Genomic DNA, 27,578 nt, shown 5'->3' with positions numbered 1-27,578 from the left:
ACCACGCACGGGACGCGCAGCGCCGAGCTCCCACCCGGCGGCCCCCAGCGCGGGGCGCCCCTCACCCGGGGAGTGGCGGGTGGCAGGAGCGGAGCTCTCACCGCCCTCGGCGCGCTGGAGGGCCGGGGCCGTGCCGCTGAGCGCACTGGGGCGCACCCCAGCCTCGCCGCGCGCGCCGGGAGGCCCCCCAGCCAACATGAGTTACACCGGCGATTACGTGCTTTCGGTGAGAACACCGAGTGACGATCTGTTGCTTCCCCTGAGGTAGCTACAAAGAAAGGAAACCGGGGAGGGAGGGCAGAGGGGGGGAAAAAGGAAAGAGAGAGAGAGAGAGAGAGGGGAAAAAAAAAGGCCCGGGACTAGCTCGCAGCTTGTCAATTTCAACATCGGGTCACATGACCAGCACCTCCCTGCTAAGGATGGGGATAGATTTCCACGTCAGCTTACGTCTCCAAATTTCTACTTCACGGATCCGCTTCAAAGAGGCAGCTGCAGCGGAGAATCATGTTAAGCTCGGCTACCGCGGAGAGCCCAAGGTAGCCCAATGATGGATTTTGATGAGCGTGGTCCCTGCTCCTCTAACATGTATTTGCCAAGTTGTACTTACTACGTCTCCGGTCCAGATTTCTCCAGCCTCCCTTCTTTCCTGCCCCAGACCCCGTCTTCGCGCCCAATGACATACTCCTACTCCTCCAACCTGCCCCAGGTCCAACCCGTGCGCGAGGTGACCTTCCGCGAGTACGCCATTGAGCCCGCCACTAAGTGGCACCCCCGCGGCAACCTGGCGCACTGCTACGCCGCCGAGGAGCTCGCGCACAGAGACTGCCTGCAGGCGCCCAGCGCGGCCGGCGTGCCTGGCGACGTGCTGGCCAAGAGCTCGGCCAACGTCTACCACCACCCCACCCCCGCCGTCTCGTCCAATTTCTATAGCACCGTGGGCAGGAACGGCGTCCTGCCGCAGGCTTTCGACCAGTTTTTCGAGACGGCCTACGGCACCACGGAGAACCTCGCCTCCGCCGACTACCCCGGGGACAAGAGCGCCGACAAGGGGGCCCCGGCGGCCGCGGCGAGCTCCGCGGCGGCGGCGGCGGCGGCGGCGGCCACGGGCGCGCCGGCAACTTCAAGTTCGGACGGCGGCGCCGGCGGCTGCCGGGAGGCGGCGGCGGCGGCGGAGGAGAAGGAGCGGCGGCGGCGCCCCGAGAGCAGCAGCAGCCCCGAGTCGTCTTCCGGCCACACTGAGGACAGGGCCGGCGGCTCCAGTACGTATAAAGGCAGGGCCCTGCGCCTTAGGAGAGGGGAGCTGGAAACCTAGCGCAGCGCCGCTGTTAAATTTTTATATGCTGTTTTATAAGCATATAAGGTTTATGAAGGGCCTTTAGGTTTCCCCCAACAAAACTTCGTTATAAAAGGCGGGATCACGTGGCGAGTGCTGAAATTGGCCGTGAAATACCCACCGGCCCAGGCATGCCTGCGAGAAAACACCCTCCCTTTTTTCCCTTTTTCCCCTGCTCCGCGCCCAAGCCCGGCAGCTCGACCCCGAGCGGGGCCAGCAGGGGCTGCGGAGCCGGAGGTGGGCGCCTGTAAATTCCCCCTGCGAGGGCTCCGGGAGCCTTTGATAGCGAGGTAATCCGGAGATTTTTATAAAAACCATGTGTTGCGCCGGCTCGCCAGTCCGGGCCGGGATTCAAAGGCGTCGCTGTTTAACGATGGCGCGGGAAGCGTGTTGCACGGATAAAATAGCCCGCTTAGCTCGAGCAATATATTAACAGCAACAAATTAACCCAAAGTTGGCCTTTTTGTCCAAAGGAAGCCATTTTCCTCCTGCGCGGTGGCAATTACGTGCCGCCTCCTGTCCAGCCGCTTGTTACTCACAATCGCTGTTTGGTCTGTCAAAAGCGGGTTTTTCTTTAGGTTTCCCCAAAGGGGGAGCGGGTGGAGCCTGCCCTCCAGAGGCTTGGGGAACCCCTCTTCCCTCCACCCCATCTAAGCAAGCAGCCCTGCCCTGGGGGGACCCGATGGCTGTGTGGCCTTGGGCTGAGAAGGCCCGGGGTAGGGGCTCCCACCGCCTTCTCCTGACCTGGAGGCCAGGAGGCTGGCCCAGGAGCCAGGAGCTGAGGGCCGGGACTCGGGCTGACAAAGAACCGGCAACCGCCCCAGATGTTAATGAGCGGGAAGCCTGGGCTGCCTTTACAGCCTCCTCGAACCGGCCACCAGGTGCTGGAAGGTGAAATGTCCTTGGGTGGCTGTTTGTTTAGTCTGGCCGGGCTGGAGGCCGCCCGCTACCCCCACTCGGTTGCTTTGAAAGCGGCCTCCCGGCTCAAACTTGCCTGTTGCTGTGAGGAGCCCTCCTTCTGCTCTGGAGGCAGCCTCAGCAGCCTCCCTGGGGGCCTATCTAGGGAGCTGGCTTTTATCTGGGGCTGAGCCTCCGCCTGCATCCAGTCCCCAGACCACAGGAGAAGCCTGAAGGTAGGGGTCTGGGGAGACCCTGCAGGGGCTTGGGCAGGGCTTCCAGTCCCTGGGGCCAGCCCCTTTCCTCCTCTGGGGGCTCTGGGATGGGTTGCAGCCCCCAAACCTGGCTCACTCCCTGCCTCTTCCTCCTCCCTCCACAGGTGGCCAGCGCACCCGAAAAAAGCGCTGCCCCTACACCAAGTACCAGATCCGGGAGCTGGAGCGGGAGTTCTTCTTCAGCGTGTACATCAACAAAGAGAAGCGCCTGCAGCTCTCTCGCATGCTCAACCTCACCGACCGTCAAGTCAAAATCTGGTTTCAGAATAGAAGAATGAAGGAAAAAAAGATTAACAGAGACCGGTTACAGTATTACTCGGCCAACCCACTCCTCTAAGGTTCCAGCCAGCTGGAATCGGGTGGGGGGCTTCATACGCCTGAGATTATATGCAGATTTTGCCCTTGACCAGGTCAAGGCACACCACACAGTGACTTTGGAAGAGAGGAGGTGTGCAGGAGAGGGGCCACCACAGGGAGAGAGCCTCCAAGGAGGCGGCCGGGACTCTCTTGGGCATCTGTGGTTAAGATTCCTAACAATGATTGGATTCAGAGAATTGTGCATCAACTAGGATGAATGGTTTGGGACCCCTGGTGGTTCATTCTTGGAGACTGTGGAGCTTCAGGCTGGGTGTGGTCTCCACCAGGGACTGGGCCCCCTGCCAGGCCCCTTGGAGATCGACCCCCACCCAGGACCCTCCACTTGGAGCCTGTCCACCCCCCAGGCATCAAGAAGCTAGTCCATCTCCAAAACCAGTTCAGCTTGGGGACAGGAGCAGGAAGAAAGGGGAGGGTGCCTAGATGTCCAGAATGGGGTTACTCTCCAGAGCCAGTGTGAAAGGTGACTGGACTAAGGTGGCTGTGAGGTGGGAGAGGGCTGCTGATCCTTGAGGGAAAACAAAAAACCCTACGATTCTAGGTGGCATTAGTGGCCCTCCACTCCTCCTAGCCACTCACTGCACTGTCTCAATCCTGAGCTGCTTAGCAGTTGCCTCCTGCAGCCCACCTAGTTTTTCCTAGCCAAGAGGGTCTTCGCCCTGGCCTCCGCTCAGCCAGGCCTAAAGCCTGCTCGCAGAGTATTCTACTCCCCAAGGTGGAAGACATCAAAAAGCAGAGAGGCTGTGCCCAGGCGCTGGCCCCTACATCTCTGCAGGAAATGCCTGTGGAGTGCAGCAGCTTGGCAAAGCTTCTGCCACACTTAATGGAAGCTTGGATTTGTTCAGCAGAGGAGCCACCCGGCCAGCAGTCCTCAGCTATGAGGGGCGCAAGTTCCCCAAAACACCCGGTTCCAGCGCCACACTCTATCTTTCAAGGCCCCGGAACTGAGCTTGGAAGTTTCCAGCGACCTTCCAAGAGCTCAAGAGTGATTTGGAATTATTTTAAAAGATAAATATTATATTATATATATATTTCCCTGCAGGAACCAAAGCGAATTTTAAAAGATGCAATGTAGAGAGAGAAAAAGATGATGAAAATATTTAAAGGCTCTATCTGTTTACAGTGTTCCATGGTTAAACTCACTCACTGCTAAGAATATTTGAATGTACGCTTCATACAGGGATGGTGTTCAAAAGACTTGTAAATAAAGAAACCATAACCTATTTTGTTTGAATACTTTTTTTTTTTTTGCCATTAGTTGATTTCCTCTGGGGTGTAAGAGGGGGCAGGAAGGGGGTTGGGAAGGGTCTTTTTAATTTCTTGCAATATTTTGAAAGCCTTGGGGGTTTTCCCTGAGGTAGTTCTGCCCCACAGTGTCGGGGACCTCAGTTAGAAAGCCGGGCCCCCGCCCACTGACCCTGCCTCCCTGTGCTAAGAAGCGTCTGGTGGCTCTGCTTGTAAAGGAGTGTCCTCTGTTCTTGCTCATCACGGATGTCGCAGCATGTATACAAGCGACAGGGCACAAGGGAAATAAAGACTGTGGAAACTTGAGCATTGGGTCCTGGTGTGACATTTCTCTCCTTGCTCACCTTTTACTGCCAAATGTCTACCCCATCACCCCCCCCCCACACACACACACACACACGCACACACACACACAAACACACACCAAGGAAGGGGCAAGTTACCAGGCCCCTGAGGGGGTGGGGAGGTGACTTAGGATTTAATTCCACTAGAAGCCAGGCTTAGGAAGCCAAGGGACTGGCCAGGTCCTTTGGGGAAATGGGGTCCCAGGAATAGGGTATGTCAGGACTTGGAATATGGGGTTTCATCCTCTGACTGCCCCAGCCCTGAGAGAAAACCTTGGGCCTTACGTGGTCAGTGGATCTGACCCCAGGCTGGGCTCCCTCACCTCGGGGCCAGCAGGACTGAAGTGGAACCACTGTAGGGTGCCCTGGGGAACCCTTCCACAAGAGGGAGAAGGGTCTGGGTCCGAAGACAGAGCAGACTCTCAGCATCTCTAAGGGTGCTCTCTCGCCAGCTCCCAGCTGACAGTGCCTTTTCCCTTTGGGGACAGAAAGATGCGGCTTCTTCGCTTCTTCTTTGTTTCCTGCCTTTGAACTTCTGACTTAAAATTGGACGTCACCATCACCATAACCTTGAGGGGCAGGGCGGAGAGGCCAGAGCCTTTTGTTGCCACCCCACCCCCACCCCACCCTCTCCCTAGCCACCCAGGCAGGGCCAGAGCAGCAGACGGGATCCAATTTGGAGAGGGGCCCCAGGCCCCAGGCCCCAGGCCCCAGGCCCCAGGCCCCGCTTTGTTTATCTGTTTGTGTGTTTGTCTAACTGGCGCGACTGGGAACCTCGAGCTCAAAGGGGAGTGGGACAGACCCCGGAGATGAATGTCTAGGCTGATAGACAGACACAGAGGTGAACAAGGCCTCTCCAGAGGGACGGGGAGGGGGTGGGCAGGGAAGCCCAAGGTTTAAGGAAAGACTTCCTTTGGGATGGTTAAAGATTAACCAGAGTCTCCCAAGTTGCTAGAGAGAGTCTAGCCAGAAGGACTGTTCGCGGGCGGGCGGCGAGCGGGCGAGGGTTTGATTTCTGAGCCCTATAAAAGCCCATCCTCCGATGGCTGTGACAATGTGGTCGTAAACCCGTCCGGGGCCGGCCAATTTGCATATTTGGAATGCGCCGCTATAAACCCGGCTGGGGTTTTGCAGCAATTTCTTAGATGTAAAAGTGAGATCTCTTTAGCAGCGGGCTGGGCACATTCTCTCTCGCTGTCTCTGCCTGGAGCCTGCTTCCCTCTCCCGGCTCGGGTCGGAGTTCGGGCCCGGCGTAGGCGCTCCGCCGCCACGAGATGGCGCACTTCCGATCAATGTCAAAGCCGCCGGGGAGCCGGGAACCCCAGCGCGATTCTTGGCCTTTGTTCGCTCCTGATACTAAGAGCTGCACGTTACATTATTTCACTTGTCCCGCTCCCTTCCATCTCAAAAAAGGGGTGCTCTCCTGCAAGATGTGGTTGGTGCTGTCATTTAAAGCAACGCGCCTTCTCTAGGCCTCGCGGGCGTTCTTGGCGCGGAGAAGCCAGCTGTCCCTTGGCAGGGATTTCTTCGGAAATGTGTCCAGGTAAGAGGCCACAAGTTTAGCGATTTCAAACGGGCTGGGGCGGGAGTAGGGAGGTGGCCGATGCTTGAGCGGGGCAGGGGAGAGTGGCTGGGTTTGTGCGCTCCGGGGTGACGCTATAGGTGGTCAGCCCACCTACCTCCGCCTAGCTCCCTAAGGTTGGAAAGGGGAGGCCTCAGTGGGAAAGTTGACGATTTCAGCTCCTTGCGCCGCTAAAAACCCAAGGCAACCCATCCATTTTGTAAAAGTATTCAGAATGGATGAGCCAGGGATGGGGGGCATCTAAGAGGAAGAGTCTGGGCGGTGCTGGAATAGGGGTTTGTGTTGGGGAGAAAGAGATGGCGGGACTGGGGAAAACAGAAAGTTTCTACTCAAACAATGAGGTGGTCAGCGACCCTGGTCGCTGGGGCGGTCTTATTCCCTGGGGCAGACGGCGGTGGTCGCTGGTTTCCAACCAGGTGCGGTCTCTAGGTCTGCCTAGCAGCCAGCGGGAAACCTTTGTTCCCCAAAAGGCCAAGTCAGAAAAGTGGCGTTTGATTTCCAAGGCTTCCAGATAAGTCTTGCCACTTATTTGGACGGTACTGCTATAAACCTGGCTGGGATTTTGCAGCAATTTCTTAGATGTAAAATTGAGATCTTTTGCATATTTTGCAAGGATGCGACCACTGTACTGGCAAATGCCTATATATTTTAAAAAGCTGGCACCGAGGACAAACTGGGGTCAACCATCCCTCCCTCAGGGTTGTCCTAAAACAATTTCAAAATAGTCATTTCACTTACATTTTGGAGGGCAGATTCAAATTCCCTCTTTTCCTGTATTAACATCTTTATTCCAATATGTTTTCATATGGTTTCTCGAGCTGGCTATTTTTTTCACAAGCATGCAGTGCATGGGTGAACGGGGGAATCTTAGAGAAAGTAAGTGCTGCCAGTGTGTGTGTGTGTGTGTGTGTGTGTACACATATGTGTAAATTTTCACCTCCAAAGTCACTAGTCTTTGTTGAGCACAGGCCCCCAAAGTCTGCCAGAATAAGGCAGCCAAGGAGTGGGCACCCACACGGCGCTCTCTGCAGCCTGAGCCATCCCTAAAATCCCAGAGCTGCCAGGAGTTTCAAAGACAGAGGCAGTTTACTAGGGACAAAACTAAGAATATTGCAGCTTAGGATGTGCGTGAAAAGGCCTCAACACTCCCCCTATCAGGAGAACAGGACCAGTTCAGTTGTTGGATTTAGAAAAAGAAAAAAAAAAAGTGGGCTGCTTTGCACCTGATTGATTCAAAGCAAATACATCAAATATCCCTGGAAATATTACTATTCCTAAAGATAATGTGGAAAAGAATGTCACTGCTTATAAAATTTTTTTTTCTAATTCTGCAGTAAATGCAGGAATCAGGGCAGTCCAGAATTTTTTGTTAAAGCGGATATGTGAACGTAGCGTTGATTTTTCCTCTGTGGGCCAAAGCCCAACTCTATGGCCGGTCTGAGTCTCAAAAACATTCAGATAGAAACTGTTTACTGCGTATCTCAATCTCAGGAACCAGTACGTTTTAAGGAACTTTTTGTAATAACAGTTTGATTTCTGTGGTGGTCTGCAAGGGCTTTCTCAGGAGGAGGAATCCGCTGTCCGGTGAACTGCATCGCCAAAGGGTTTATTCCACTCGCCTGGCTGGCCTTTACTTTGGCTCCACAGCCATGGGGGAGGGGTATTACTACCAGGTAGAAATAGGCGATGTTTACTCCTAAATAAAACGTCGGCTCCGGCAGGCCTGGTTGAAGCAAGCAGCCACCGAGTTTTAGGTCAAAGGCGTCCAGAAGGCGAGGGAGAAACTCAGCAGCTGGGAAGGAGGGGGAAAGGAAGAGAGACAAACGGGCAAGCGGAGAGAGTGTGTCCTGCAGCCAGCCTTGCTGCAACTGAATCGCTTTTCTTAATCTCTGGAAGGGGGCGGGGGGCACCTGAGGGAAGCCGAGGCGCTGGATAAATGGAATAGTCTATTGAGCAAGCGAACACCCCGGGCTTACAGTCTGGGGAGTGTGGAGCCTTGGGGCGGTCAGGGATGCTGAGAGCTCCAGGCCGAGGGAGAGGGCTTAACCTGAGCTTCTGCTACGCTGATACCTTCTTGTTCCAACCAGCAGGCCAGGGTGCGTCCCAAGCCTACCCGCAGCCACTCCTTTGGCTTTCCGCGCTGCAGGCCCAGCTTGGGGTTGGGCGGTGGTCCTAGGTCAGAGAGGGGCTCTCACACAGGTTTACACGCTTAAAAAAAAACAAAGCAAGAAACAACACAAAGGAAACATCCCAATGGGTTTATTACAAGGGGTGGGGTGCAAGAATAATGCTGAAGAAAAACATCCAGTTCTCCCCCAAAGATTGGGGAAGGCCCAAGTGCCAATGCCATGGTCTGGGAGCCAGGCGCCTTCTTGCAGCAGATGCAGCATCAAGCTGACTTCTGTAGCTTGGATCGGCATGTGCATGCTCTTGGATCCCATCCAGCCTAGAAGCCCATTTGGCCACCCTACCGGGCCCTGATCGGACCAGGCCAGAGCTGCTTACACAGGGCACTGGGCTTGTGTGACCAGTCCGATCATCAGGGGAGCTGAATTCCGGGGGAGTCCTGGAACATCCTGGAGGGCCTTGGCTTTGAGGGGTCTCTGAACTCCTGGAAAAGGATGGGTCGAATTGTGGGAATGCACAGACTACCATTTTCCACAGGTCAAGAGGCAGGACTTGGCCTTGGTTTTGCAAAGGGGCCTTAACTTCCAAAAAGGCAAAGAAAGACGGGTTTAGATCAGTCTTTCACTTTATTTTCTTAGCCGCCCCTCTCAAGCAACCTATCCTATGGCCATTGGCCCTTCCCAACCTGGGGTCTGGGTAATCGCTTTCTGCCTCTAGTCTGAAAAGGCACAAAGTCCTGGCCCACTGGCCTGATGGGGCTCGTGTTTTCCTCAAGAAACCCTCTCGTTCTTGTGACCTGCTTTCCACTTGGCAGAGCTTTCCGGAGAGGCATGAACAGCCCTGGGGGGCAAAGCCCAAGCTCAGGTAGCCCTCGGCTTTGCGGCATTTCTCCGCAGCACTGTGAGCACAGCAGTCCTGTCAGCTCCACCCTCCTGGCAAGGCAAGCCCGGCAAGGACCAGGCCCATCGGAGAAGGGCCCGAGGCTGAGGCGCTCGGACACCTTTCTGTGCTCAAGTTCGAGGGCCTCAGGGGCTTCGCCAGGTTAGAATTTGCCTTGGTCTTGTCCTGAAAGCGACATGGAGAGTGAAGGGTAGTTCCTAATCTCCCGCACTTGGTTCTGCTGCATGGATGCCGCAGCCTCAAGACCCTGTCAGATTGGGAAGAACTGGCTTGCTCTATCACCTTCTCGCTTTCCTCTCCCTCCGTTCTTCTCACCTTCTGTCCCTCTCGATCTGTCTTCCTCCCTTTCCCTTTTCTCCGTCCCCGATGCCCAGCCCGCAGAGCCAGTAACCTCGGGTAGCAGAGGTGGAAGTGGCTGGAGCGCAGCGCAGCGCAAGCGTTGGCGCGGCCCTGGGGCTCTGCGCTCCCAGTAGCTGCTCCCACAGAGACCGCAGCTGCTTGCATCTCAGAAGCCAGCTCTCGGGCGCTGTCGCCCACTCTCCCGAGAGCTCTCCCTGGGTCCTCTCCGGCCTCACTTCCTCCTTGGACTTGGTTTATACTTGGAAGAACAAGGCTGCGTGCCTGACAAATCACCCGGGATGCAAGGGTCTCTCCCCGCGGCGCAGAGCCCTGCCGGTTGGCTGCCTGGGATCTCAGCGCGCAGCAGCCGCAGTCAAGGCCTCCGCAGGGGCTGGAGCTGGTGGGGCAGGCAGGCCTGGGGCATCCTGGGGAGCTGTAGCCCGCAGGCCAGGGGCAAGGCCGCGACCTCCCGGCCTCCACTGGATCCGGCCGGAAAAGGTCGAGTTTCCTGAGACCAGTGTGAGGCCCACACTTGGGGGCTAGCGCCAAGGGCCCGCCGTTTCCAGTTGACTTAGAGCAGGTCCTGGCAGCCACGGAAGAAGGAGACCTGGGGGTCTGCTCAGCAAAGGGCCTATCCCCTAAAGGCTGCCGTCTCTGGGCCAGGAGCCCGCCCCTGCCTCGCAGGGAACAGATTTCCTCACCGTGGGCCCCCTTAAAATGCATATACTGCGGGAGTGAGGGCTGCTCCGGCCGGGTTTGGAGGGGAGGAGGAAGGAAGGAGGGGACGGGAGCAGGAGTGTGGTGACACTGGTTTCTGTCATACATAGCCTCCAGGAGCGTGTGAATGCCAAGGCTGAAGGGAGAACTCGAGAATACTGTGTCAGAGGTGTCTGCTGGCCATCCCTCCTCCGAATTTCCCCTCCTGGTCCTCCCTTAGGGCAAGCCAGAGACCCTGCCTGAAGACCAACGTTCCTTTCACTTCCCTGGAAGGGCTTGGAGCCCGACAGGGTGATGGGGCTGGGGGTGCCTGGACCTGGACTCAGAGTGGGGGTCGGAGGAGTCTGTCAGGTTGCCAGTTCCTTCCACACCCCCCACTCATGCTAGCCCAGCAAGGTCCACCCAGGAGCAAGCGGGTATGGGCACCAGAGGCCAAGAGCCCAACTAGACCCACAGACTGGCAGAGGAGAGTACAGGGGGCCAGGGCATCACACTGTGGGGGAAATTCTGTGTGGGATGCAAACATTAAGTGGCAATTGCCAGCTTCCAGTCGCTCTGGACTTCAGGCACTCACTCTGAGGGTCCTGGTGGCCTAGGGCCAGGTCTGCCACTTTGGGGAGACAGCTCCAGACCTGAATGGGGAGAGCTTGAGGCCCTGAGAGGACCCCTCGGACCCCTCGGTGTTTAGAGTGGACGGAGAGCTAGTGGCAAATTCCGAAATAAGGAAGGGGAGCACCCAAGGCAGGCCAGGGTGCGCACCATAAACACCCCGCTGGTTCACAGCGCGGGGCCGCAGGACCCTGCAAACACAGTTCCAAAGAGGGTTCAAGTCAGGGCAGGGGCTGGGCGAGCCCCAGGGCCAGGTTCCTCCCCCGACCCCGGCCACTTCGGGGCGGCCCCCGCAGCTCCCGGCCTTGGGGCTGAGGTATTGGGTGTGCGTCTCGCGGTCCGTCAATACAGATTACATATTTATATCAATCGCGGGCTCGGAGGGCGCCCTCGGAGAGCGGCCCCAAGCCTACGAAATCAAACTGGGAGTGGTCGCGCGGCAACGCTGGCTCAGGATTGGCTGCGGGCGCCCGCCGCGGTGCGGGGGGATTGCTAATCGTATTCAGCATGTTTTGCACAAGAAATGTCAGCCAGAAAGGGCTATCTGCTCCCTTCGCCAAATTATCCCACAACAATGTCATGCTCGGAGAGCCCCGCCGCGAACTCTTTTTTGGTCGACTCGCTCATCAGCTCCGGCAGAGTGGAGCCTGGCGGCGGCGGCGGCGGCACGGGGGGCGGCGGCTACTTCGCCCACGGCGGGGTCTACCTGCCGCCGGCCGCCGACCTGCCCTACGGGCTGCAGAGCTGCGGGCTCTTCCCGGCTCTGGGAGGCAAGCGCAATGAGGCGGCGTCGCCGGGCGGCGGCGGCGGCGGCGGCGGCGGCGGCGGGGGCCTGGGTCCCGGCTCGCACGGCTACCCGCCCGCGCCCATAGACCTGTGGCTGGAGGCGCCCCGGTCTTGCCGGATGGAGCCGCCGGAGGGGCCGCCGCCGCCGCAGCCCCAGCAGCCGCCGCCGCCGCCGCCGCCACAACCCCAGCCCCCGCCGCAGGCCACTTCGTGCTCTTTCGCGCAGAACATCAAAGAGGAGAGCTCCTACTGCCTCTACGACGCGGCGGACAAATGCCCCAAAGGCTCGGCCGCCGCCGCCGAGCTGGCCCCCTTCCCGCGGGGCCCGCCGCCCGACGGCTGCGCCCTGGGCAGCTCCAGCGGGGTGCCGGTGCCCGGCTACTTCCGCCTCTCCCAGGCCTACGGCACGGCCAAGGGCTACGGCGGCGGCGGCGCGCAGCATCTGGGCGCCGGCCCGTTCCCCGCGCAGCCCCCCGGGCGCGGCTTCGACCCGCCACCTGCGCTGGCCTCCGGCTCGGCGGACGCAGCCCGGAAGGAGCGAGCCCTCGATTCGCCGCCGCCCCCCACGCTGACATGCAGTGGCGGTGGCGGGGGCTCGCAAGGCGACGAGGAGGCGCACGCGTCGTCCTCGGCCGCCGAGGAGCTGTCCCCGGCCCCTTCCGAGAGCAGCAAAGCCTCGCCCGAGAAGGACTCCCTGGGTAAGCAGGGCGCGTCACGGGCCGCAGGCTGGCGGGCAGGCTGGCAGGCCTGCCCAGCGCAGGGCAGGAGCAGGAAGCCAGGAGTCCGCGCAGCAGCCGCCCGGCCTTGGCCTGAGCTGCAGGCAGCCTGACCTTGTGAACTTGCTTTTTAATATTTGGGCGTGGGGACGCCGTAAAAATTCATGTCCAGCTTAGCGCCCCACACCAAGACGTCCTCTGCGCTGGCCTCAGCTCACCCCGGCTGGGGGCGAGGATCCCGGCGAGCAGCCCCCCTCTCGTGCATGTCCTCCGTGGGCCGGAGCACCCTCACCCGTGGTCTGGGCCCAGGCTGCGAGGCGCGGCCCACGCGGGGGAGGGGAGGGAGGGAAAGTGTCTCGCCCGCAGATAGCACGGATGTTTGTAAGGCATCCAAAATAAGCAGCCGCCAGCACCAATAAATAAGCCCATTAACCGGCGAAGTTCGAGTTTACGATCCCCCATGCTTTTTTCAAAGTTGCTGCAGGGGCGGGAATCCTTGTTGCGGGTAGAAGAAAGGCAAATGCGGCCCGGGAGCCGGGGCCCTGAGCTGAGAGGCAGAGAGGGACCTTTTCGCTTCCCCTGGAACTCAGAGTCGCCCAGACTGCATGTCCCTGGCTCCTGGAGAGACGTGAAGGCAGGCAGGCCCTTGACCCCAATCAGTTTTTTTTTTGTGTGTGCGTGCCTTCCCCAAGTCCCAACTATGTCCGTCTTCCTCTCCTCGCCAGGCCTTGGGCAAGGAGGGGGCTGCAGTGAGACACAGCTATGCTGCCCACCCCCCTACCAAGTAAGCACCCCAGACCCCAGGCTGGGGGGCTACAGGAAATGCTTGTATGTCTTGGGGCACAACTCGAAGGAAAAAATAAGGCATTAAGTTCAAGGTATACAGGCCTGTCCTCCCAGGCCCTTCGTTCTGCAAGCACCTGGCAGCTTTGTGCTAAAACAGGTGTTTGGAAAGAAGTGGATGAAAATGTGAATTGGGAGGGTGGGTGTAGATTGGGGGCCCACTGGATTTTGCACGTTCCTTTTGGAGGAACTGCTCTTCCTGGGCAAGCAAGCTAACGGAGAGCGGGGAGCACACCTCTCTGTGTGTGACTTAGGGCATCCCTCCTGTGGCAGAGGAGGCCCAAATTCACCCCGGTAGTCAGCCCGCATTGCCTCGATTTAACCTTCTCTTTATTCCCTTAAAATGCCAGGCAATACCAAAGGCGAAAACGCAGCCAACTGGCTCACGGCAAAGAGCGGCCGGAAGAAGCGCTGCCCCTACACGAAGCACCAGACGCTGGAGCTGGAGAAGGAGTTTCTGTTCAACATGTACCTTACTCGAGAGCGGCGCCTCGAGATCAGCCGCAGCGTCCACCTCACGGACAGACAAGTTAAAATCTGGTTTCAGAACCGCAGGATGAAACTGAAGAAAATGAACCGAGAAAACCGGATCCGGGAGCTGACAGCCAACTTTAATTTTTCCTGATGAAGCTCCAGGCAATGCCGTTTTGTTTTTGTTTGTTTCTCCCCCTGCTTCCAGAGAGCCATTCTCCTCCCTCTGTCTTCAGCCTCTTCCCAGGAACTCGCACCTGTGCGGGCGCCCGTTCCTCCCTCCCACACTCGCCATTTCGCTGGCCATTACATCAGTGCAGGGCTGGTTTGTTCTGACGTTTTGTTTCTTTGTCTGTTTGCTAGGTGCTGGTTTTTTGTTGTTGTGTTCTGGGGTAAAGCCATATCGCTCTAAAATCCTATGTAGATAAAGATTGTCCTAAGTGTCAAGTGCGAACTGGGATGGTTTGTCCGTCTGGATGACTCCACTGCTCAAAATGGCCCCTGTGCTCCCGGTGGAGCTGGTTTCCTGCGGGGGGCCGGGCAAACCCAGCCGGAAGGCCAGGTCCCATTGTAGGCGCTGAGGTGTCTGGCCTGAGGTCAATGGTGCAAGGAGCCACCAGCGGGGCCCCCAGGCCTGAAGTGTTGGGCTGTGTTTAATCAGGGGATACAGGCCCTGGGTTTCTTTTCTCTTTCTTCCTTTCTTCCTTGGCAAAGAGAAGGGCTTATGGGCATGGACATACAGGTTGACAAAAGGGCTTGACTTTGGCTGATTGGAACATGGAGGGAGTCAGGAAGATGGCATTTTCCTTCCTCTGTAAGATATCCCAGCTTTAAAAGAAAGAAAGAAAAAAGAAGGGGGAAAAAAAAAAAGACCAGGATAAGGAAACTCCTCTTCCAGTTTGTGTAAGGTCTTGCATTGTGGGACTAAATTATTTCCCTTTCCTCTGAATTTCCATATCCTCTGGCTATAGATAAATAATCTGATGTAGTTCTGTTTATACATGTGGATTTAGTGGATTTTTGTCATAAAGTAATCGTTACCACTGGTAACACAAGACAAGCACACCACAACTCTCCCTATCTTGTGGAGGTTTGTCCCCCCCCCTCTTTTTATTTCTTCCTTTATTTTTTTTCTTTCCAAAATTCATGGAAGCCGAGGAGGGCTGGGGCAAGCGGAATAGACTAGAGAGGGAGACATTGTTGGTTTCCTTTATACTGTGAAGTTACATGCATAAAAGGGTCAAACCTGTAGGTGCAGAAAAAGAAAAAAAAACTATAAATGCAAATCTGTATAAATGTCTATTATTATGAAAAATTGCCAATCTTGTTTTATGCAAATGCATTCTATCGTTATTATAAATGTTAGTTCTAGCTCTATTTACTTCTAATCTTAAATCAGAATAAATTAATATTGTAATGCTGCTGTGCGTGGAAAAAAAAAGATGATGTTTATGTTCTTATAGAAGAATAAAAGCTGTGGAATGAAGCTTTTTAATTTTACCTCTTTTTTTGACTTCTTATCTTCACCTTCCACTTTATCCCGTCCACCACTTTTACAACAGGAGGACTAGCCCGCGCCCCCTGCAATTACTTTAGGCATCTATTTAAATATTACCTAGACAGTCGTAATTTGTCTGGGCCCTATAGCCCTGGTGCCGTAAGGTTTGTCGGCTTTTGTTCAGTTTTATGACTTGCTAGTATATCTGGATTGTGGCTGTCTTGGACCGGTGGTTTCAGTTGAGAGAGGAGCTTCATAGACAGAGGAAGCCAAACAGGATTTCTTTCGGGAGCCCCAGGGAGGCTCGCACAGGCTGGTTATTTTGTGGGTCCCCTGGTCCTAGATGACCCCCAGTCTAGGAATCCCGGGATCAGGCTGGGCCCACAGCGCCTCACTAGCGTCCGAGGCAGCGATTAGGTAGACCGCGGCCGGGCTGCCTGGACCCCCCCCCCTCCCCCAGCACAGCCTCCCCCACCTGGTCGCCCTCCGCGGGGCCACGCGTTTCCTGCTCGCGGGAGGTGGGGGGAGGCGACGGCAGGGGGGAGGGGGCTCGGGAGCGCGCGCCCCGGCTGGCTGCCTGTCTGGGAGGGAGAGAGGGGGAGAGCGAGCGGTGGGGAGCGAGCGCGGGAGGCCGAGACCAGACAGGGAGCCGGGCTCGGGGCTGTCCCTGGCGCTTGTGAGTCTCCCAGGGCTGCCGCCGCTCGGCGCCCGCTTGCTGAGCTGCAAGATTTGGGGAACCAGCGCGCACACTGCTCGCTCTCTCTTCTCGCTCTCTCCCCTCCTTCTATTTTCCTCTCTCGCTGTTAACGTACTTCCCTCCCTCTCCAAGGTTTACCTTACAGGGGCCGGTGGCTGCTCCCTCCGTAATGCCTTAGCGGCAGCCCCGACCCTGGCAGCGGCGGGCGCAGGTTGGCGAGGGGCCGGGCCGGGCGCGATCGCAGGGTTCTCCCTTGGCTGCGGCGGCGGCGGCGGCGGCTGCGGCGGCGGCGGCGGCGGTGGCGGCGGCGGGCAAGCACCAGAACTGGTCGGTGATTTAGGTAGTTTCCTGTTGTTGGGATCCACCTTTCTCTCGACAGCACGACACTGCCTTCATTACTTCAGTTGAAATCGTCTCCAGGTACCAGTGCGCGCGGAGGCCGGGCCGGGCGGGGCATCCAGGCTCCGGTCGTGCCAGGCCTGTGGTGGCAACCTCGGCTTTCCCCGCGCAAGAACCTCGTCCCTGCCTCCTTCTCAGAGCTCTGGCAGGCTGCTGGCCGCACCCGCATCTCCACCTGGCCCCTGCAGGTACGGTCAGGTTAGCTGAGCCTTAGCGGACGCCGGGGGCGTGGTAGGAATTCTGGGCCCGGGGCCATTCAAGGTCAGGGGCGCACACTTCCATCCCGAGCTTCTCGGGCTCCTGGCCCGTGCCTGGCCAGGGACCCCGCCATTCTCCTGCAAAGCCAGGGCAGCATCAGCCCCAATCCAGGGCGGGAAATAAGAAAAGATCCCTTTGCCAGTGAACACTCCGCACGAACTAGAACGGACAAGGCAGACGGGGGCTGGCATCCTGGCCTTACCCTTCTCTCTTGCAGCCGCTTTCCGCTCCCAGGAGCCGCTGTGGACTCTTTCCTTCCCTCTTTCCTCTTTCTTCTCTACCCTCTTTTCTTTACTTCATCCCTTCTTTCCTTCCCTTTTCTTCAATTTTGTTTATTTTCTTTGATCTCTCTGTCCATTTCCCTCCCTATCTCCATTTCCTCTACTCTCCAGCTCTTCCTTCTGGAGGGACCTAGCTAGGGCTGGCTTGGGAAGAGCCAGGGTGGAGGCTGTCTTATTTTTCTCTCTCTCTCTGTACTCTCAAGTAGAGATCGTGTCCTGACAAGGAAGGGCTCGCCGGGGCGTCTGTCGCGGGCTGTGGATCTGAGCGCAGACACGGGCTGTGGATCTGAGCGCAGACACGGGCTGTGGATCTGAGCGCAGACACGGCCTCGGTTATGGTCACGACCGGATGGCGGCGGCCTTGCGTTCCTACTCCATCCGTCAGCAACGGCAGCCCCGGCGATCCGATGGGGGAGCATTCCCGAGGTTTTTGCAAGGAGGCCTTCGCCAGCTTCCCTGCAGGCCGGAGGCTGGGACCTGGGCTCAGGCTCAGCCAGGCTCGTGGAGGGCACTCTCCGGAAGCTTCCTGGGCTCTCGGGCCCTGCAGGTCTCAGCTCCGGCTTTAACCGCGATAAGGGGGCCTGCCAGGGCAAAGACTGGCTGCTTGCTTGCCAGCAGCTTCTATCAGGTTCAGAGTCAGGGGATGTTGGATATGGCATCCTTGTGCAGAAGACTGCTGGAGAAAGGGACCCTTCTAGCAACCGTGTTCCAAATAATAGGGGAAAGGAATTCTAAATTCCTGAGCCATTGGAATACAAAGTCGAGTCCATATTCCAAGTTGTGCTGGAAGCCAGTCGGAGGAGTCTCATTTTTACTGGGAGCTAAAAACAACCTCCATCCCTCTCCAGCCCCCACTCCCACCGCACGTGGGGCCTTCAGGCTGCTTCCATCCAGCAGCACTGCTCAGCTTTGGGCCCGGCACTGTTTTCACTTCTTAGCCCCGGTTCTGGGTCCTGTTATCTGAAAGGCCCACACGGTGTTACCCTCAACGCCTCTGTCATTTTCAGGACCCGAGTATTGGATTTGTTTTGGAGGCCAAGGTTTTAGAACTCTGGGCAAAAAGAGACAATTTGTAACCACTCCCATTTATTCTTTATGCACACACAACCCCTTTTACTTCCAAAATGAAAGCAAACACAAAAACCTGAATGGTCTCTCCTCAAACCTCTGGGCTGAGGAGGGATATTTTTGGTTTTGGAACACACCCTCCCCCCCATTTTAGGCACCAGTGAGGATCAGTTAACACTCAAGCCCTGCTAATTACTTAGTAGCTGTCCAATTTTGGGGGGGCTAAGGCTATTTAAAGGACGGCCTTTCTACTTAAAAAAATACTATAAATAATTCGTGTCTTCTCTGGGTACAAAAAAGTGGAAAAGGCAGCCTGTTTGCAGACAATTACAATTAGGAGTGAAGATTTCCTCCGGGTTAATTTTCTTAATGAAAATCTCAGAGGTTCCCCAAACTGCGGGATATTTGGGACACCTTGGGCTGTGGAGGGGATGGGAATAGCCCGGAGGACTTTATACGGGAAGGACAAATATTAGTGCGGGAGGGAACTGAGGTGGCCAGGACCCCCTGGCCAGTGGTAGGAGTTTATTGTGTTGGTCACTTCCCTCTTCCTTCTTCCGGAGAGGGACCCCGGAGAGGGACCCCGGAGAGGGACCCGGTTGGTCTCCCTGTGGCTTTTCAGCTGGGGGGAGAGCATGACATTTGAAGGTCCCCATTGAGGGATAGGGGTGTATCAGGGTTTGGGGAGGGGTTACTGGGACTGTTGGGGAGACTGAAGGCAAAAAAACAAGAGATGGAAACAGCCCAGTCCACCCGCCCGCCCTCGCCGCCAGGGAAGTGGGCTAATGAGAAACACACTCTTGCAGGCACAGTGTTCACACGTGAATTTAATTACCCCGTTTTTTAGGAGTCGCTGCTTTCCGCTTGTATTTGGTGGGTTTTTTTTCTTCCTTCCAATTAACAAAGAGGCCAATTTACCCCTGAAAGGCTCTGGGGGGTGAGAAGCACCCTCCTCAATCTGGTCAAGCTGAGGGATGGGATTAAAGTCAATGCCCCATGCCCCTCCCCGGTTTAATTTCTGGCCCTGGCCTTGAGCTGTGGCCGCCTCACGTTGGGTCTTGTAACTCCGCTGAGCCGCCGGGCTGCGTGGGTTAGCCAGGCGGGCCCGCCAGGGGCAGTGGCCAGGAAGGGAGGAAGGAAGGAAGGACAGAAGGAGGGAGGCCTGAAGGATTCATACTGGGCCCGGAGGCCAGCCTTTCCGCAGCGGGCCTCCTGGCTACTGAGCCGCCAGGTCTCTTAGGCCGAATTCGCCTGTTATGCTGCCTCGTAGGGGTTTTTTTTTTTTTGCAGCTCGGGTTAAGGGAGTGCGACTAGCAGAACTCAGCATTAGAGCCTCGGAGGTCAGAGCACGGGGCTGGGGCGCCAGCTGTGTCCAAGGGAAGGGGGGGGTCAGGGAACGCGCGGCCCCAGCAGGCCCCCAAACGCTGGGCTCAGCGCTGGCTGGCTGCTCCCTGGTCGGACGCTCGCTGGAGACTCAGCGGTACATTGGGAGCTGCCTGGACACCCTGCGATCGGGTCAGGCCGACCCCAGGGGCCCTCCACAGGCTGTGTCCTCCGGACGGCCTGTCCCTGGCCAGCGCGCCCCGGCAGGGCCCGCGGCGGCTCCGTTTGGGACGGCTGCTGCGTTGAATTTGACTTTCTGAAGCCGCCCCGGTAAACTCGCATCTCCTGGGACCGCGGGGGATTATTTACAGGGAGCCGCCAACCAACACAACAGTCTAACTTAACCTTTCCAAGTCCTCGTAAATGTTTACAACTGGGAGCCACGGCGAGGTAAAGGAATCTGTTGGTCGTTCCCAACTTCCCACCAGCCTGTGTGGCTTCTGAAACAATAACTCCTTATGAAATATAAATATAGATTTAAATACAGTAGAGCGAGAATGCGATTTGGTTGCTTTTTTATGGCTTCAATTATTGTCTAATTTTATGTCGGGGGGCTCTGCCGGCCGCACTCGCACGCGGGGCCCGCGCCGGGCTGATGGCGTGATTAATTGTGATATAAAATAGTCCGCTGAAGAAGTGTGTGTCTGGTGGTGGCGGCGCGAAGGGGAGGGAGTCCAGACGCAAGGCCAGATTTGATCTTTTAATCTTCGTTGGCCACAATTAAAACAAACCCGATCGTTGAGCGCTGCGATCTCTTTGCATAAAAACATATGGCTTTTGCTATAAAAATTATGACTGCAAAACACCGGGCCATTAATAGCGTGCGGAGTGATTTACGCGTTATTGTTCTGCTGGGTGGCCACGTGACGCGCGTGGCCAATGGGGGCGCGGGCGCCGGCAACTTATTAGGTGACTGTACTTCCCTCCCCGGTGCCACCAAGTTGTTACATGAAATCTGCAGTTTCATAATTTCCACGGGTCAGGCCGGCCGGCAGGGCGCGGGGTGCGGCGATGGCCACCACGGGGGCCCTGGGCAACTACTATGTGGACTCCTTCCTGCTGGGCGCCGACGCCTCGGACGAGCTGGGCGCGGGACGCTATGCTTCGGGGGCCCTGGGTCAGCCCGCCCGGCAGGCGGCGGCACTGGCCGAGCACCCCGACTTCAGCCCATGCAGCTTCCAGTCCAAGGCGGCGGTGTTCGGCGCCTCCTGGAACCCGGTGCACGCTGCGGGCGCCAACACGGTGCCCGCGGTCTATCACCACCATCACCACCACCCCTATGTGCACCCCCAGGCGCCCGTGGCGGCGGCGGCGCCGGATGGCAGGTACATGCGCTCCTGGCTGGAGCCCACGCCTGGTGCGCTCTCCTTCGCGGGCTTGCCCTCCAGCCGGCCTTACGGCATTAAACCTGAACCGCTGTCGGCCAGAAGGGGTGACTGTCCCACGCTTGACACTCACACTTTGTCCCTGACTGACTATGCTTGTGGTTCTCCTCCAGTTGATAGAGAAAAACAGCCCAGCGAAGGCGCCTTCTCCGAAAACAATGCTGAGAATGAGAGCAGCGGAGACAAGCCCCCCATCGATCCCAGTAAGTGTCTCCTCCCTCCAAACTGGCTGCCGCCTCCACGCTGGCCACCCGGATCTGCCAGCCCGCCAGCTTTCTCTGGAGCCCGCCTTTGCACGCCTGGGAGCCTCCCGAGCAGAGGCCCGGAGCCAGAAGTTGCTGTTTGGGACTCCTCAGACGGAGGCCCCAAGTCCGCAGCACAGCGCCTTGACAAGCGGCCCGCTGGGCTGGGGGGAGGAGGTGGCTGCTACCGAGAGAGGGGGCGGGGCGGTGCTGCGGGCAGCGCCAAGACCGGCCACCCTCTCGCTGCTGCCCCGGACGAGGACCGAGATCCTTGGGGCCGTTCTTCGAAAGCAGCGTCCGTCACAGAGTCTTTTGTGACTAAATTATCCCCGAGCGGTGGCTGCCTGCCTGCGCCCGGACGCTGGGGAAGACGGCCGATTCCCTCCACTTCTTGTGGTCAGCCCGTGGCGGTGTAAATCCTGCCCAAGATGAGGCTGCAAGCTACCGGGCCATGAGGGTCCCCCCAGCCAGATTATTCTAATAAACTGGAGAAGTGATCAACCGCCTCGGGGCTTCTAGGGGCCAAATATAGGCCTGCGCGCTCCCACGGCCTTCCAGGGTCAAACAAGGAGTGGGGAGAGCAGAAGGAAAGGTGGGGAAGGGAGGACGCAGCGTTATTGCGAGGGAGCAGAGAATATCAATCTTGCCACGCGAATACAGGGCAGCATGGTCTCCCCCTGCCTGGCAAGAAGAAGATCGGTTTTCCAGTTTCACTCACCACACAATGTTCTGAAAGTGGGTGGGGAGAGGAAAGAACAGGAGCACCGAGGAGGAGAAAGGAGGGCCTCGGCGGGGAGGGGAGCGGAGATTTTACTGCGCGCAATTGTAAGTGACCGTCCGCTTCTGTCTGCCAGGGGTCCATTGTGTCCCAGGCTCTGCCGCCTTCCCTAACCGATTCAGCAGCATCCTGCACGGTGGCCGGTGGCCGGAGGCCCCAGGAGATCCCCCAGCCCCCAGCCCAGGTGGTGGTGGTGGGGGGTGTGTGCTTCTCCTTCTAAATCCCATTTCTCACCCCCCCAAAACCCCCGCAGGCAACCCGGCTGCCAACTGGCTCCACGCTCGCTCCACGCGGAAGAAGCGCTGCCCCTACACTAAACATCAAACGCTGGAACTGGAGAAAGAGTTTCTGTTCAACATGTACCTCACCAGGGACCGCAGGTACGAGGTGGCCCGACTGCTCAACTTGACTGAAAGGCAGGTCAAGATCTGGTTCCAGAACCGCAGGATGAAAATGAAGAAAATCAACAAGGACCGAGCAAAAGACGAGTGATGCTACTTGAGTTCATTTCGGAAAGCGGATGGAATGAGAGGGCAAGAGAAAGGACTGCCTGTCCCCTTCTCCCACCCCCATACCACCCAAGCCTCCAGCACCCCCGCACAAAGCGGCCAAACTCCAGGCCTCATCTCTCCCCCTGGCAAACCTTTCTCAGGCTGGCTCCTTGGCCTGCCGCTTTCATGGAGGAGGTATTGTAAGCTTTCCATTTTCTGTTAAGACAAATAAATAAATAAATGAATAAAAAGAAGGGGGCATTAGCGCTGATGGCTGTGTGTACGCTACCTTGTATATATTTTATAAAATCTACCTGTTCCTGACTTAAAACAAACAAACAAACAAACAAAAAAAACCAACTACCTTTTTATAATGCACAACTGTTGACTGCGGGCTGTATAGATTTTAGTCTGTGTAGTTAATTTAATTTGCTCTTTGTTCGGCAGAGCGATCTGCCCGATACTTGAACACTGTGTTTTATTGTGGTAATTATGTTTTTGTGACTCAAACTTCTGTGCTGGGTGACACACCCGTTGTGATTGTGAAAGATAGAATTCAATTTGAACTCAGGTTGTTTATGAGGGGGAGACAATTGCATAGAGTATAGCTCTGTAGTGGAATACGTCTTCTGTATAACTAGGCTGTTAGCCTTTGATTGTAAATTAGCTGTAAGGATTTCTCAGTGAAATAATTTTTTTTTTTAAAGAAAGGGTTCTCTGGGATGCATAGATTCACGGTTTTCTCCACTTTTGAAATCCAGGCATTTTAGTTTCTACATGCTCTATAGACCTGTCTGGTCTAGTGTATATAATCCACATATGAAAGAAAAAGCAATCAGACCAGCTTGAATACTGTGTTTGCACCAGACAAACAGGGAGGAAATTCGGAGCTATACGTATGTGCAGAAGGTGACTACCTATGGTTTATGTTTAATTTTAACTGGGGGAAAGTGATACTGTAATGGAGCTAATTTTATTGATAATAAATTATGCATTGTGAAACTGCCAGTGGGCTACGGTAGATTTGTATTCTTGACGAATCTGGGGTTTCCGTTGGGGGCTGAACATACACTGTATATTTTGCAATAGTTACCTCGAGGCCTACTGACCAAATTGTTGTGTTGAGATATTTAACTTTTTGCCAAATAAAATATATTGATTATTTTATTTTATTTTTGCGGGTCAGCTCTTTGCATCTTCTCCTGGGGCAGGGGGGCCTTGATAGTCTGTGGGTGGGGCCCTGTGGGGTGGAAGAGGACAGAACCTCCATTTTGCTCTGCGGGGCTTTGGGGAGCTGGAACCTACGGCAGAGCCACGGGCTGGCCTGAGGGCTCGCACAGGCCGGCTGCTCAGCAGCCCCAACAGCGGAGTAAAGGAGGAAGGCGGAGGAAAGCCGGGGAACACGGGGCGGCGAGGCCCGGGTCCCCCACTTTGTGTCCATTTGCCAGAAGGCCAGGAGGTCTCTGAGGAACTGGGCTGGCATCTGGGGTATCGCTGCCCAGCACCACTCTTCCATCTTGGCGCCCCAAGAATTGCCCAAACGGAGACTGCTGGGCCTTCCCTGGTGGTGGTGGTGAGGGGGTGGTGGTGGGGGGGGGGCAGCGGGACCACGAGCTGAGGGCCTGCTTTCTAAAGAGGGAAACGGGAGCCCGATCGCCCCAACAACGTGGCTTAGGGAACAGATGTTTGGAAGCTCGCAAGCTCTCGGGAGACGAAGGCCTGCGCCCCTGCACCCCCACCTCCTGTAGGGCAGGAGGCCCGGTGGTGCTGGGCCCTGATCCGCGCGCCCCTCCCCGAGCACAAGTCCTGGCAGAGGCAGGGCCCAGGCAAGCGAGGAGCCGGAGCGCCATAAAAGAAAATGAGGGCTGTTACTGTTTATGGGGTGTAAAGGGCTGCGGGGAACGGCACAGCCTCGGAGCCCGAGCGCCTTCTAGATGTGACCGGAGGGTTCGGCCTCATCTCCCCCTTTTCTTTTCTTGCTCCCGGCACCCCCCCCCCCATCCCCCGCGACTTCTGCAAAGGTATCTGGATTCGGACACGTAAAAGGGGAACCAGGGCGCCGCGCCGGGGATGGGGCGCCCCTCACACCCCCACCCCACCCCCACCCCGCCGCCAGGTTGGACGCCCTGTGTTGTTGCAGACAGAAGGGACTTCAAAGAATGGGCACGCAGGGTGCGCCATAAAGGCCGGGTCTGCGAACCGTCTGGAATTCGGCCCTTAATGAGTTTACAACTGTCCAGCCCCAATTAAGATTTTCCACCAAAGCCCTTTCATTTGTTTGCTCTGTCTGCCGCCGATAAAGCGGTTGCGGAAACAGCTCTCTTTTATGGGCACTGCCCTCTCGGCAGCGCAGATTCCGGACCCACGCAGACCCCCGACCCCCCCTTCCCCCGGGACCCGGCCTCGCGGGCTCCGGGAGTGGGGCGCCCGGCCCGCGGCGGTGCCGACGAAGTTCAGGCGCGGCGGCGAGGGCTGCAGTGCTGCGAGCCGGCCAGCAGATGGCAGTGTGACTCCACGCAAGAGGCGCCCACGCCGCCATCTCCCGCCGCCGCCACCCTGGAAAGTTCCTAAGATGTCGACTTGACGCGAGCCTTTCTGGAACCGGAGCCCCAGATCTGAGTGCACAGCAGCGGTGTACTTTCCCGTCCTGCTCCCACTAGGGAGGATGCCTCACTGGGAAACGAGCGAGCGGCGCGGCGGGGGCTCGCGGGCCGGCCCCCTCTGGCCCCCTCCACCGCGGGGGCCCAGCCCGGCAGGACTGCAGCTCCCGGCGCGCGGACCCTGCTGGGGTCACGGTCTCCAGCCCCGGACACGCCTGGGTGCAGCGCGCGCTCGGAGAACCCAGCTGACTGGCGGACAGACACCGGGACTAACGGCCTACAGCCCCCCCTGGACCTGGTGACCCCCCCCCCCCCGAGGGTGTGCAGAGGGCGCAACCGGACCAAAGGTCCTGGAGCCCGGGAGACCCCCCCAGAGGCTGCGCCCTGGCAAAGGCCCCCGAGGAGTCAGCACCCACGGGTGAGCCAGAACCCAGCACCATGGGTGAGCCAGAACCCGGGGACTCGGCTGCCTTGAATATGTGACAATAAAAATTAAGCGGCTGGAAATGGGGGGTAGACATTCTTGGTCTGTTTAGTGTAGGTCGGGCGGCCGAGTTGCCTAGAAATGGGCATCCTTGGGGACAGACCAGGCACTGCTTTGGTTATTCTAAAATAAAGGTGATGTTTAAAAGAATTAAAATAACACCCTAGCTCCAGAATAGGCGCTCACATCGCGAAAGCCGCTCCTGCTTTCTCTCGCCGCTGAATTTCCTGGACAGTGGAGATACTGAGGCTGCTCCGGCATCCTCTGCTCAGGAGCCAGGAGGAGGGAGGGGACCCCATCAGGCCCATCCCGCCCCCCACCCTCGGGGAGAACCTGCCCGTCCGGAGCCTCCCAGGAGGCACCCCGAGAGCTGAGAAGCAGCCCCGGCTGCAACATAGTTTCCCAGAGAAAACGCAAAAGCAAACAGGACTCTCCGAAGAAGCACCCCAGCCTGTGAACACGGCACCGGCGTTTATTTGGATTGTAAGAGTCTCTGCCAAGCCCACAAAATGTTTACAGCCTGCTTCGCCGGCTGTACACGCTATAAAACGGGGGACTGGATTTTGGCTGACATCTCTCGGGGGTGTTCCTCCCTCTCCCGCGTGTGCTCTCTCTCCTTCCCTTTCTCTGTCTATATACACATGTTGGCATTACAGACACACGCCTTCATTACATTTCATTATATAACCTGGTGTCTCACAGCAGCTGATGGCGAGAAGGGTTTTATAACTTCCCAAGCGCTGTCCGTGGCCCGGCATCCCACAGCAGATGGAAAGGTCGGTTTATGTCGCTGCAGATAAATGGCAAAGGAGCAGCTCGGTGGCCACTGCTTCTCTCCCCAGGTCCCGGAGCCCAGGTAGGTGCAGGCCGGGGTATCTCAGAGGCCTCCTGCATTGCCAGGCGGAAGGGACCTCTCTTGCCCTTGGCCTGCCGGTGGCTGGGAAGTGGCTCTCCCAGCTCGGCTGCCCTGCCCAGGACCCGCTTCCCCGGAAGCCGCCTGGACGAGATCCCCTGGCAGCCCCAGCTCCTGGGCACTCCTCGGGGATGGACCTGTCCCCCTGCCATGACTGGGGGCTGCTTACTGGACAGAGAGCCGATGCCTGGGCGCGGATAGAAACCGCAGCCGCAGTTTCTTTAGAGAAGCCGCAGAGTTCTGGCAGGCTCCACTTGCTGCCCGAGAGCTGGGTTTACATTCTTGGCTGGATTTAAATGTTGAGGACAATCCGATAACAAAAAGTCCGGGAAACACAGATTGCTTGGCACACAGGGACCCAGCCCCAAGGCGGCTGAGGCCCGCGTCTTTATCTAAGGACAGGGGCAAGGAGAACCCCATCTACACGTGCCTGTTTCGGGCCGCGTCAGGGAGTATTTCTGTGACTATGATCACGAATAACCCAGGGCAATGGTGTCTTTTCAGCCAAATATGTAGGAAACCAATGGCTCAAGAACACGCGGGTACACAGGCCTTCTGGCCAGCCGGGCTCTGCCTGGCCTTTTCGTTTTAAAAGGCTGCCACTGGAGGCCGGAGGGGCGGGAGAAGCCAGAAACGAAAGGGAGGTTCCAGCACCCGCGGGACTTGGCCCCGTTGGCTGACATGGGTCCAGAGAGGCCGGATCGTGCGGGAAAGTATCTGGATCCTGCCTGGCCCAGGCAGAAAGGCAGCGTGTCCTGCCGGGACCGTTTGGACTTGCCCGAGACCCGAGACAAACGCAGGCAGAGAAGAGCCTGTGGTGGGGACTTTCAGAGCTCTTGGCCAGGACTGCGTTCCTGCCTGCACTTCCCGAAATCGCTCCCCGCTCTCTGTCGGGTCAGCTCCCTCTGGGCAGGTTCTACTTGAAACGCCATTGCTGCTTTAGCCACGCGAGTCTAGACAGACAGCCTTCTGTGGCCGGGGTCTTTCTCCTTGCTTCTTGCTGTGTCACTCAAGGAACAATTTATTGGTCGAAAGCCGTCTAATTCCTCCTCTTTGCTCTCCTCGTCCCCTTCTTGTTTGTTTCATCTTCCTTGAACTTTCTGAGGTTTTATTTCCTGCCAGAAATGGATGCTATTTGGAATATTTGTGTTTTCTTCCCTTCCTGACGTATCCCCTCCTTTCCCCAAGCAAGACAGCTAGCATCCTATTCTGCCATGGAGGGTACCCCGGATATCGCCCCCATGGTCCCTGTACCTCCAGGGAACACCACCCTGACCCCACCTGCACCTACAGCCCCCACCTCCCCACCAGCACCGGGTCATCCACTAGGCCAGAGCGGGGGCTCCTTGGCATCAGGGTCTGAGCCCTCCGCTGCCTTTTGTGCTCCCAGGACCCCCTGAGAGGGTGTGGTGAACCGGGGCGGCCTGGACCCTCAGAAAGTGATGGGAAGCGCTTTGTGCAAAAAGAACCAAACTCTATAATCTAGAGGAGAATTTCCGGGGCAATTCCATTGTGAGGTCGGGTTTATGGTGTGCAATAGAG

At 57.3% G+C, this 27,578-nt stretch overlaps 3 protein-coding genes across 5 annotated transcripts; all 3 read left to right on the top strand.

Moving 5' to 3' along the window:
- Positions 1 to 544: 544 nt before the first annotated feature.
- On the top strand, positions 545 to 2,842 carry HOXA11 (homeobox A11; the record flags this gene model as incomplete). The annotated part of the gene is made up of 2 exons (XM_081102403.1): positions 545 to 1,259; positions 2,610 to 2,842. The coding sequence occupies 2 exons, from the start codon at positions 545 to 547 to the stop codon at positions 2,840 to 2,842; spliced, it is 948 nt and encodes a 315-aa protein (XP_080958529.1).
- Positions 2,843 to 5,864: 3,022 nt separating this feature from the next.
- HOXA10 (homeobox A10) lies at positions 5,865 to 15,043 on the top strand (the record flags this gene model as incomplete). 2 transcript variants are annotated; one of them, XM_081102306.1, is made up of 2 exons in its annotated part: positions 5,865 to 6,012; positions 13,439 to 15,043. In XM_081102306.1, the coding sequence occupies 2 exons, from the start codon at positions 6,003 to 6,005 to the stop codon at positions 13,711 to 13,713; spliced, it is 285 nt and encodes a 94-aa protein (XP_080958432.1). In that variant the 3' UTR covers positions 13,714 to 15,043. The 2 variants fall into 2 exon arrangements, with proteins under 2 accessions (XP_080958432.1, XP_080958431.1); XM_081102305.1 differs by lacking the exon at positions 5,865 to 6,012 and adding an exon at positions 11,267 to 12,227.
- Positions 15,044 to 19,052: 4,009 nt separating this feature from the next.
- Positions 19,053 to 23,205, top strand: HOXA9 (homeobox A9). Of its 2 annotated transcripts, XM_081102293.1 has the most exons (3): positions 20,076 to 20,468; positions 20,642 to 20,731; positions 21,802 to 23,205. In XM_081102293.1, exons 1-3 carry the CDS (start codon positions 20,186 to 20,188, stop codon positions 22,038 to 22,040), a joined length of 612 nt encoding a protein of 203 aa, XP_080958419.1. In that variant the 5' UTR covers positions 20,076 to 20,185; the 3' UTR covers positions 22,041 to 23,205. The 2 variants fall into 2 exon arrangements, with proteins under 2 accessions (XP_080958418.1, XP_080958419.1); XM_081102292.1 differs by having other exon boundaries at positions 19,053 to 20,731; positions 21,802 to 23,046.
- Positions 23,206 to 27,578: the final 4,373 nt, after the last annotated feature.

This window comes from Myotis nattereri, assembly GCF_964212035.1.
Source record: "Myotis nattereri genome assembly, chromosome: 11".
NCBI classification, from domain to species: Eukaryota; Metazoa; Chordata; class Mammalia; order Chiroptera; family Vespertilionidae; genus Myotis; species Myotis nattereri.
Note: the sequence above shows the minus strand (reverse complement) of the source record. Positions and strands in the feature narration are given on the sequence as shown.

What these genes read in the sequence shown, in the direction of transcription:
- HOXA9 (XM_081102292.1), top strand. Translation starts at nt 20,155, where the DNA reads ATGGCCACCACGGGGGCCCTGGGCAACTACTATGTGGACTCCTTCCTG. An exon ending in CAAGCCCCCCATCGATCCCA is followed by an intron (nt 20,732 to 21,801) that starts GTAAGTGTCTCC and finishes AAACCCCCGCAG; the next exon opens with GCAACCCGGCTGCCAACTGG.